Here is a 12117-nt window from a genome sequence, read left to right on the forward strand (position 1 = left end):
TAAGAATCACTCCTAAAATGGTAGCACCAGCCAACCAAAACAAAACAAAACACAAATTTGAGTATTTTTCTCATTAAAAATGACGGGAAAGAGGCTTGGCCACAATGACATGGTAGTCCGAAAGCACCGATGGCACTGAGGCAGGGTCTTTATGCCTGTGTTCTGTTAAATTGTCCTACCTTGTCAAACCGTGCTGTCCTAATGTATATTTAACTGTAAAAATGCAAAAGAAGCACTTTTTTGGGGGTAGATGTACATTTTTCCAGTAGATGTACGTTATTAGATTTGGATTGGATAAATCATTGTATCATGGCAAAGTTATGGCAAACAGAGCTCATTACAAACTTCTTTTGTATTTATTTATTAAAATAATAATAATTATTAGTTTCCATTTACACTTTTGTGCAATGACAGTGCGTCCAGGTTGTTTAATGCACATAAACAGATTAATTATAAAAAAAAAAAGATAAATAATTAAATTATGTAGGTCAGCGCATGCGCAGTACCTTTGGGAAGCATGTATCGATGGGTAGGACAATTCGACAGAACACCGGTCCCAGTTGGCTGCCTAATTAGACCAGCTGGGGCTCACGACGTGAGCTCTCCCGCCTCCGCACGTCACAGTGTATTTACACAAATAAATTTAGCTAAGCAAATTTTAAAGACATTTTAACACATCGCACTTAAACCCTACTGAGTTAGTTAGGTTAGCTAATTAGCGAGTTAATAAGTTAGTTAGTTAGCATGGCTGCTAAACAACCGAATTCAAGCTAACGTTAGCTAGTTGTTGACTAGCTTCCAACAACAGAGCGTGAAGCTGATAAATCATATATTTATATGAACTGAAACACAATTTACCTCATCAAGGGTGCTTTAAAGTGTCACACATGTGTCGTTTCAGTGTCCGTTAATCACATTTTGGACAAAAAAATCTGCCTCAGGACTTAATCTGCTGACTGTTCCCTCTCGCGAGCATATTTTAGCCCCGCCCACTAGACAGGCTTTTGACTGACAGGTAACCGAACCAATCAGCTTGCACTAACTAAAAAGATATCTCAACAGAAATGAGTGAGAACTATTACACAACTAAAAAATAAATCTTGTTTTGATTTGGGTATGTTTCATTACTATAAAGATACACATTTCAGTTACAAATGAAAACATTTGGTTTAGGGTTTATTAGCTCTTTAAGTCTGACTGCTCTGTTTCAATAAAAAAAAGAGATTAATCATGATAATCATGGTGAATATTGTGATTTATCATTTTTAATCAATTGGCAATTGACTTGATCTTAAGTCGTAATTAATTGCAATATTGTTGTCAAATAATCAGTTTTTTTTTTTTTTATCAACTGACACCACTTAACAAAACATCAGAAAATACACACACACACACATATATGAAAGTTTATAAAATGATAAACTATGATTAGAGCGAGTGTGAGTGTGAGATTAGCACTGTTACAGTGCAGTAATAAGGCACTCGACTTCATGCAGAACACACCGACTCTCCTGATACAGCGCTCATTGTTACAGAGCAGTGTGTGTGTGTGTGTGTTTCATTTTCGGTTCCTTCACCAGCACTGAGCTCGCCATCGCCTCCTCCATTACCACGGAGACGGTCTCCATGGCAACCAGGCGGGCAGTCGGGCTGTTGCTCTCCATCTTCCAGAACACAATAAAGGTCAGACTAAACACTTCAATCAAGCACACAAACACAGACACACACACACCTTTGCCTCAGATGATGCTGTACAGACCCCGGGGTGTGATTTATGACTTTAATCGGGGTAAAAGCCCCCCTGTTGTCACTAAATACAGCGCTCAATAAAACAAACTCTGCTACAGCCCTGCATACTGTGTGTAATATGTGTGTATGTGTGGCGTGTATATGTGCTGTGTGTGTGTCCACATAAGATACACAGTAACTCAAACTAAAGCGACAATACTGTAAACCAGTAATTCAGCCTGTCTCTGACTGTGGGGTTAATAAGAAACCACACTCTCACAGCCAAAGCTGACCAGCATCACTATATACAGGAGAGTGAGAGGGAGGAGGATGAGAAGAGGAGGAGAAAAAGAGACGAAGAGAGAAGAAGATAGAGAATATGTAAGAGTAAAAGTAAACAAAGTGGTGTACGAAGAGGAGAAGCAGGAAAAAAAGGACAGTAGAATTTGAGTAGATATTGAGAAGGTGGAACTAGAAAAGAGGAAAAAAGGAAGAAGGTGGAATAGGAAGAGAAGATGGAGCTGTGAGAAGATAGGAGGAGAAAAGGAGACAAAGGAGGAGAAGGAGTGAGCTAGACAGAGGAGATGGGAGGAATAAGAGGAGGTAAAGGAAAAGGAAATGGGGAAAAGGTAAGGGGAGAAGAAAGAGGAGATAATGAGGAAGAAGATGAGACAAAGAAGGAGGAAAGGGGAAGAAGGAGGATGAGATAAGGGATTAGAGAAGAAAGAAAAAGAAGAAAGTAAAGATAAAGGAGATGGAGGAAGAGGAGATAAGGGTGGTGTAGGAAGAGGGAAGGAGATAAAGGTGATAAAGAGAATAGGGAGAACGAAAAGGATATAAATGAGGATGAATGGGAGGATTTAGAGGAGATAAAGGAGGAAGAGGATATACGGGGGAGGAAGAGGTGAGGAAGAAGAGGAGAAAAAAAGAGATAAAGGATGAGAAGGAGTGGGCAAGGAAGAGAAGATGGGAGGAATAAAAGGAGATAAAAGGAAAATGATGAAATAAAGGAAATGGGGAAAAGGTTAGGGGAGAAGAAAGAGGAGATAATGAGGAAGAAGATGAGACAAAGAAGGAGGAAAGGGGAAGAAGGAGGATGAGATGATAAAAGAAAAGGAAGTGGGGAGAAGAAAGTGAAGATATAGGAGGTGGAGGAAGAGGAGATAAGGGTGGTGAAGAATGAGGGGAGGACAGAGGTAATAAAGGAGGAGGAAGAGTTGGAGGATAAGGAGAAGAAAAGGGGATAAAAGGGGATAAATAAGAGGAGGCAGGGGAGATAAAGGAGAAAGAGGAGAGTAGGAAATGTAGGTGGGCAGGAAAAGGAGATTGAGGAGGAAGGGGATAAATGAGAAGATGATATAAGAAAGAGGAAGGAAGAGGAGAAAAAGGAGAAAAATTATATAAAGGAAGTAAAAGAGGGGAGAAGGGAGATGAGATAACTGAGGAAGAAGAGGAGATAATAGAGGAAAAAAGGAGTGGAGTAGGAAGAGAAGATGGGTAGGAAAAAGTGGGGAGGAGGAAAATGAGATAGAAAGAAGAGGAGATGGAGGAGGAAGAGGGACTGGGAAACACTTTACCATAAAAACACTTGTCTGCAGTCTGAAAAAAATTTTGGTGTTGCTATGGGAACATGTTCTACTGGAAGAGGAGACTAAGGAGAAGAACAGAGTGGAGGAAGCGCAGGTACAGAAGGAGATGTAGGAGGAAGAATAGAGTGGAGGAAGAGCAGGTACAGAAGGAGGAGATGGAGGAGGAAGAATAGAGTGGAGGAAGCGCAGGTACAGAAGGAGGAGATGGAGGAGGAAGAATAGAGTGGAGGAAGCGCAGGTACAGAAGGAGGAGATGGAGGAGAAAGAATAGAGTGGAGGAAGCGCAGGTACAGAAGGAGGAGATGGAGGAGGAAGAATAGAGTGGAGGAAGCGCAGGTACAGAAAGAGGAGATGGAGGAGGAAGAATAGAGTGGAGGAAGCGCAGGTACAGAAGGAGGAGATGGAGGAGGAAGAATAGAGTGGAGGAAGCACAGGTACAGAAGGAGGAGATGGAAGAGGAAGAATAGGGTGGAGGAAGCGCAGGTACAGAAGGAGGAGATGGAAGAGGATGGAAAATGGATGAAGAGATGGAGTAAAAAGTGTTGGAGGTAGTGGAAGCAAAGGAACAGTGGGGAAAAGAGGAGGACAAAGAAGATGAGGCACTGAAGGAACTACAGAAAATATTGTAGATAACTAAAATCTAAACAGTGAATAAAATCAATGCTGTTCTGAGAAAATTAACAATTATAACACTGTTTCCTTGTCAGTTTACAGTATGCATAGTTTGTCTTTCCCATTAAAGACAATTATTTGTTTCTTCAACAAGGAAAACACTTTATTGATTGGTGTTGTGCAATGACTGTATCTGTATACCATTACCATGCCATTTACAAAGACACTGATTTATTGATTCTGAGACAACGATACAAGCAGGAAAGCATGTCATATTTAATATTTAATGTAGTGTCTCTGTTTTCCTGTGTAATCCTGCCACCAGGAGGCGTCACATCATAAACACCCACCACTTCCTGTGGAGATTATAGAAACTGTGTCAGCAGTGGGTGCACCTTAAACCAGCTGAATTTGCAATTGCATTAACTGTAAAAGGTGTCTTGATAACCTTAGTTATACAGAACAGAAAAAAATAAAATAAAGTAATAAAAAGTGAAAGGTGCAAAAATTACAACTCTCTGCTTTATATCTTAGCTCTGCTGCTCCCTACTGTCTATTCTGAGAAATGCCTGGACAAATACCCAGAATTTCAGGCTAAACATTCAACTGTTTCAGGCCTCAAAAGAGAATGTGCACTTTCCCAACAACAAGATGTGATATAAGTGCGGGGTTTAAGCTGTAATTCAAAGAGTTTCTAATATAGTGCATTGTCTGTTGAGGAATTACTACCATTTTTTACACAGTTTTTGTACCATATTTTTACAGCCTTAAAAGGAAGTTCACAAATCATTGATATGTAGTTATACAGTTATATGGTCAGGTGTGGCCTGTTCCTGCCGTATTTCTGTGTAAATTAAGATGATCTGGAGTTGATTCCAGATTTAAAATGTGATTTAAAAACACTGTAAAGGAGGTAGATGGATCATTGTCAATGCTGAAACTGTACGGTACCATGATTCTCTGTAAAGGCAAAGTGAAGCAAAGAAATGTAATATTCCTAATGTCAGCCATCTAACCAGCTTTTAGACAAAACCATAGCAGAAAGACCCACAAACAAACAGAAACTGAATGCATCTTCAGTAAAACCCTGTGCCTGGTTGCATAAAACACAATAACATTTTTTATTAAAAAAAAAATCTTTACCTTTCCTTTAAAAATAAGTGAGTTGTAGAAAAAAGCTTAAAGGACCTGGTCATAAACCCTAAAAACCATTATAATATATATTTTTGTATAATAATACACCTTTTTCTTTGAATTGGGGTTGCATTTTGCACAGGATATGCAATAAAAGAACTCTGGATAAACACCTCACTGGTTCAGATTGCTCAGACTCGAAGAGAGGGCGGAGCTATGTTAGCCTTGTGATTGGTCAGGGTTCTGCTGTTGTCAACCTTCATTAAACTTTGGGAAGAAATTCATAAAAATACTTGGTAAATTTACATGGTTGGACCCATAGACTGTGTATAGCTGGACAGAGCATCATCTCTCAAAGACGTCTCTCCCCTGCTGTTCGGTTGCAGAAAGCTGTGTAACCCCACCCATCCCCATAGGTTTCAACGGCAAAACAGACAACTTTCATTCACGTTTTTTTTCTAATATACTGTAATTCTACCTCCATTATTTAAATTCAGCAGCTAGTGTAACCTCTGCTTATATTGTCTAATTTTTATATCCCCACATAATTCATTTTTAAAAACGTTATTAAGCTCTATTCAGAAAGGTGTGGTTATTGTAAAAGGGCTAAGTTACACCTAGCCGGGGTGGGACCAATGACTGTATGGGTGGGACAATAGACTGTGTATAGCTCTGTGGAGGCAGCCCTCAGGGGCGGGGTTATTTAAATGAGTAGGCTGTCTCTCCACAGTCTTTCTCCCTCCTCTGGTCTCTACTGCGCAGACTCGGGTTTCAGGATCGCCAACATGGCTGAAGATTTTGGCTTAATTTTCATTGAATGAATGGAAACAGTGACACGGCGTCCATCTTTTTTACAGTTTCTGGTTGGACCAAAGAGGCCAAATCAACGATGGTTGTAAGGGAGAGAAGAGCCAGAGCACGCTCTCATCTTCCATCCTCTGTATGCTCTAACACTTGCTAGGACATACAGTGTGTATGTTCTATTTTTCTATTTTAAATTTCTGAAACATACTCTTCTGTAGGAAGTAGCTGTAGATTTAAAAGTTGGAAAAAACAGTGATGTTCACAGAAAGATGTTTTTTTTTCTCTTCACAAGTCGTTAGTTATGCTTACAGTTTAACTTTACCACAGTAAATCTCTTACTGTTTTACTTTAGTTAAGTAAAAATGTCTAAGGGTTTGTATGCATGGCACCTAAGTATGACTTTCTTTAAGGTCTTTTTTTAAGGGGAAAACATTAGTGGTCGGTTTTTCAGACAGGGATTAAGCCTTGCCATAGACATAGCTAGGTTTAATCCCAGTCCAGTACAATTGATCCAAAGTGTTGTTTGCAACCAGGCACTGACAATTCATTAATTCATTAATTACTTCTGAGCATAAAGTATATACTTCTCACGCAACATGAATTTCTTTAAAGTTTTGAGTCACGAATCCTTCCCTTCTTAACACACTTGTGCTTCTTTAAAGTATTGGAATGTCTGAAGCTCCGCCCACACTCGGAGCAGGTAAAGGGTTTCTCTCCGGTGTGAACGAGCTGGTGTCTCTGGAGGCTGCACTGCAGAGCAAAACCCTTTCCACAGTCCGAGCAGCGGAACGGCTTCTCCTCTGTGTGGCTGTACAGATGCACCTGAAGGCCAGTGGACTGTTTGAAACTCTTCCCGCAGCAGGTGCAGAGGTACGGCTTCTCTCCCGTGTGAGTGCGCTGGTGTTTCTGCAGAGTACCCGGCTGATTAAAACTCCTCCCACACTCTGAGCAGTGATAGGGTTTCTCCTCCGTGTGAATGTACTTGTGTTTTTTGAGTGTTCCTCTGTCTCTGAAATGTTTGCCGCACACCGGGCACTTAAACGGCTTCTCACCGGTGTGAATCCGTAGGTGTATCTGAAAACTGCTCTGGTGATTGAAGCTCCTCCCACACTGTGAGCAGAGATACGGTTTCTCTCCGGTGTGAACTCGCTCGTGTTTCTTCAGGGTTCCTCTCTCTCTGAAACTCTTCCCGCACTCCTCACAGGTGTACGGTTTCTCTCCGGTGTGAATGCGCTGGTGTTTCTGAAGATTACTCTGCAGGTTAAATCTGGCCCCGCAGTCTGTGCAGGTGTAGGGCTTCTCTCCGGTGTGAATGCGCTGGTGCACCTGGAGGTGACACAGCTGAAGAAAGCTCTTACCGCACACACAGCAGTGGTGAGATCTCTTCTTCACCGTGCTCTTCTGAGCTTTTCTGGAACGTGAGTTTGAATTAATAGTCTCAGGAGATGGAGGAAGAGTGCTGGAGCTCAATGTTGACTCCACATTCTCACATTTAATCTCCACGATTTTAAAAAGCGTGGCGTATTCCTCACTGGGGGCGTCTAATAATGTGTCCATTGAGGCAGATTTCAAATCTGTAGGAATGTGGACATCTTGAGCTGGAGGTGACTCCAAACTGCGCACCACTGTTTTCTAAAAAACAAAAATTAAGCATTACAAATATGTGCAGACAATTAGGCCTGTCAGCATAACAATTGTTGCGAACAATATGTTGTCCCAGAAATAATTGAGATAACAATATTTTATCACACAATGATAAAATACTATCATAACAAGGTAATTACACCATTTAAATTCCAATTATTAAAACTAATAAGGTAATGCATACTTATTGTCTGATAAGCTGATAATGACAGGCCTAGAGACAATGTTAAGTTAGCTTCAGATCAAATTATCAAAAATTCTGTGCAGTTAAAATACTTGAAATACATGTAATTGGCAATGAAGAAAAGAGGAAAAAGATAACCCTCGCCCCAGGAAACCTCAACCTTCAAACAAAAGATGAAATCTGAAACTTTGTTGTAATCCTTGACTTTGACTTTTCATTCATACCACATATAAACAAGATCATTAAAACTGCCTTTTTATCATCTAAGAAATTTTGCACAAGTAAGATCTCATTTTTAGTTAGATGATGCCAAAAAACGGATGCATGCATTTGTTTTTTTCTTGCATTCACTACTGCAATGCACTTGTAATAGGATTTCCTAAATCTACAATAAATAAACTCCAACTGGTGCAAAATGCAGCAGCAAGAATATTGACACATACTTAAAAACACGACCATATCAAACCAACTAGATCCTTCATGCATCTCTGAAATTAGTGGAGAAGAGGCTTTCTTTTTTTATGCACCAAGAATCTGGAACACATTATCGATAAATATTTGTCAAGTAACCTGTTACTATTTTTAAGAAAAATCTAAAAACATATCTTTTTACATTAGCTTTTTATTATCTTATTTTTCTAGCTTTCAATTAGATTCTTTTTATTATTTGTTATATAAATTTTATTATTTTGTTTTGATTTTATTATTACCTTTATATTATATTATTTTATATATTATATATATATATTATATTATATATTATTTTATTTTATTTTGTTCGTCCAGCATGCAATGAGATCTTATTTTTATCTGTCTGGTTTTGATTGTATTTTTATTCTTTCATAATTTTCATTCATTTGTTTTTGTGTATTATATGGCGTTGCTCAGAGCTAAAGCTTGCGTTATAGGATATCGGGGTAAATTATGCCCCGTGTCATCCAGTCTGAAGGGTGTTTGGGCAAACTGTTAAAATTTCTGGATCTCAGAACACTGTGGGAGAACGGAGGTGTGCTATTCATCAAAAGTAAGTTTTTTTATCATGTTTTACTACAACAAAAGTACATTTTAGATCATAGTTCTCCTTTAATTTAGTAAAATAAAAGTAATAGTTTAAGGTTTATCATCACTCTGACCAGATTTAACCAATTTATAGGCCTAGGTGTCAGCCTTAAGCTTTAAGAGTTTTAAGAGTGCTCACCTCCGGCTCTGCCTTAAAACATTTGTGCTTCTTTAAAGTATTGGAATGTCTGAAGCTCCGTCCACACACGGAGCAGTAGTACGGCTTCTCTCCGGTGTGAATGCGCTGGTGTCTCAGCAGACTGCCGTGTACAGTAAAACCCTTCCCGCACTCGGAGCAGCTGTAAGGCTTCTCGTCTATGTGGCTGTACAGATGCAGCTGAAGACTGCTGTGCTGTTTAAAGTTCTTGCCGCAGCAGGTGCAGTGGTATGGCTCCTCCTCTGAGTGGATGCGCTGGTGTTTCTGAAGAGTGCTCTGCTGATTGAAGCTCTTGCTGCACTCGGAGCAGGAGAACGGCCTCTCTCCGGTGTGAACACGCTCATGCTTTTTGAGGGTACCGTTTTCTCTGAAACTCATCCCACACTCCGCGCAGGTGAAGGGCTTCTCCCCTGTGTGGATGCGCTGGTGAACCCGCAGGTGACACAGCTGGTTAAAGCTCTTACTGCACACAGAACAGTGGTGGGTTCTCTCCTTCCCTCGATTTCTCCGCTTTCTTATGTGAGGCTGGTCAGGATCAGCAGTCCCAGAGATGGCCTGTGGAAAACTGGAGCTTACTCTGGACTCCATATTCTCACATTTAATTTCCTCATTTTTAAAAAGATCAGTGAACTCCTTGTTGGGAGCATCTTCTGACGTGTCTGGGGAGACAGATTTCAGCCTTGAAGGAACGTCTGGAGAAGGACACGACTCCAAACTGGACATTGTATCTTTCTGTAGGGAAAAAATATATATATATATGAATATGTCTCCAATACAAACTACAGAAGGTACTCATTCACTCATTGTTTTTTATTACACAGACAGCACGTCAACTCATTAGTTGATAGTGCCATCTTTCTCCCGGATGAAACTGGCTCTCATCAGGACCACCCCACTGATACTGTGATACTGTGTACATGGAAATATGCCTTTAAGTGTGGCAAAGATTTGTTGCTAGACCAGCTTTTTTTTAACAATATTTGGAACAAAACAGAATGTCAGTGGTTGTCTCTTTAAAGAGCCATCAAACCGAGCTGAACTGTTTAAATGTTTGCACCAGGAGTGGCATAAAGTTATAAAGTATTGTGTAAGACTAGTGGAGGAGAACATGCCAAGATGCACAAAAACTGTGATTAAAAACCAGGGTTATTCTTAACTCTTAAAACTTTATTAATATGAACTTTTTTTTTCTTTTGCATTATTTGAGGTCTGAAAGATCTTCTTTATCTTTTTTGTTTTTTGTCTGCAAATAAATGCTCTAAATGACAATATTTTAATTTGGAATTTGAGAGAAATGTCCGTAGTTTATAGAATAAAACAACAATGTTCATTTTACTCAAACATAAATCTATAAATTGCTAAATCAGGTAAGTTGATTCAGAGACTGAAGTGGTCTCTTAATTTTTTCTAGAGCTGTAAGTTATTCCCTTAACATGACGACGGGGTTCTGTTTAGTGTTAAACACGCAGAAAAAGGACAATATCATTATTAAAGAAAACATATATATATATATATATATATATATATATATATATATATATATATATATATATATATATATATATATATATATATATATACACACGAGTTAGCTTAGGTAAATTAGTATTAATCTGCCCATTCTGGTCTATAACTATATAACTATATGTGTTACACGGGTCCTGTTTAAACAGTTCCGTTCCACCTTAAACTTTGCAGCTGTAACAGTCTTCCTCCGCAGGCGTTACCACGGGTATCTGCTGCAGCGTTTAAGGTGGAATGGAACAGTTCGAACAAAAAGCTAACTGCAGCCTCCCAGACTGTTCCCCGCTTGTTTTTAGAGCGTGAACAGCCACAGCAATATGAAAACACAGTGCAGATAATAATATAAAGAGGTGGTGTACCTGCAATCCCCTCTAACCCCTCTCTCCAACACTGCAGAACCGCAGGAACACCAGCTCCGCAGCTTCTTCTCTGCTCTGTTTGGGGTTTGGAGAACCACAGCTAATGGATCTAGCACCACCACCTGGACTCCAGACAATTAATCTCTCATATCATTATAATATAAAAATAATTTTATTTAAAGGTTAAATAAACATAAATTAACATATAAAAAAAATACATATTATTTTGTACATGCCACTGAAACATCTTTTTGCTAGTTGTTTGTTTTGTTGTAATAATATATTAATTATATACTATAGTAAAATTATAGTTATATATTATAGTAACAGAAAAAACAGAGGTATACTGTACAAGTCAAAAGTTTTGACACACCTTCTCATTTAATGTTTTCTTTGTGTCTCTATTAAATTTATTTTAAAAAGCAAGCATCCACCAAGCAACCACATAGCAACACCAACCCTCCAGGAACTCCTTCAAGACGCTGAGAAAACTATTCCAGGTAACTCTACCTCATGAAGACAATTCAATTTTCAATTCAATTCAATTTTATTCATATAGCGCTTTTTACAACAGAAGTTGTCACAAAGCAGCTTTACAGAGAAAAACAGGTCCACGCCTCTTATGAGCAGCACCACAGAGATGGCAATTTTTATGGTGACACAGTGGCAAGGAAAAACTCCCTTTAAGAGGAAGCAATCTTGGAAGGAATCAAGACTCAAATCAAATAACAAACAAATGAGATTAAAATATCAAGAGTGTGCAGATCTGTCCTCAAAAATAAATGTGGCTACATAGAGGAAAATATTCTGCATGTGTACCTGTATAGCTTTAATGTCTTTAACATTAAATGTACACTGTTAAAAATCCTAAAAAGAAAGAAATCACATTGAATGAGAAGAGGTGTGTCCAAACATTTGACTGGTACTGTACAAAAAAATCTTTTTACCAAAACCACTTGAATAGAACTTACACTGTATTTACCAGAGGGAATTCTAGGATATGTTTTAGAAGTGCTGAGCATACAAGGAACCCAACCGTTCTTCATAAAAAAAACTGTTTAATGATGTATTTCTATGGTTTAAATACTTGAATGGATAAAGTGAATGCAGTTATGTTTAATTAACAACATTTGAAGTTCTAATAACTTTAAAATCCAATATGAAGCTTTTATAACATTAATGTCCAGATTGAAGTTGTAATACCGTTTTAATGAACATCCATTATGAAGTTATAATTACATTTAACAGTCATATCCAGAATAGAGTTATATTTATATTTGTAATCAGTATGACATCTGAATCTAATAGCATTAAAACTCCTCA

General features: G+C 38.6%; 1 protein-coding gene across 1 annotated transcript; it reads right to left on the reverse strand.

Moving 5' to 3' along the window:
• Positions 1–4098: 4098 nt before the first annotated feature.
• Positions 4099–11066, reverse strand: LOC103035755 (gastrula zinc finger protein XlCGF26.1-like). Its single transcript, XM_022679461.2, has 3 exons — positions 10795–11066; positions 8894–9643; positions 4099–7499 (listed from the first exon to the last, which is right to left on the reverse strand). The coding sequence occupies exons 2-3, from the start codon at positions 9632–9634 to the stop codon at positions 6474–6476; spliced, it is 1767 nt and encodes a 588-aa protein (XP_022535182.2). The 5' UTR covers positions 9635–9643; positions 10795–11066; the 3' UTR covers positions 4099–6473.
• Between the last annotated feature and the right edge of the window lie 1051 nt (positions 11067–12117).

Source organism: Astyanax mexicanus, chromosome 9 (genome assembly GCF_023375975.1).
Source record: "Astyanax mexicanus isolate ESR-SI-001 chromosome 9, AstMex3_surface, whole genome shotgun sequence".
Lineage (NCBI taxonomy): Eukaryota > Metazoa > Chordata > Actinopteri > Characiformes > Acestrorhamphidae > Astyanax > Astyanax mexicanus.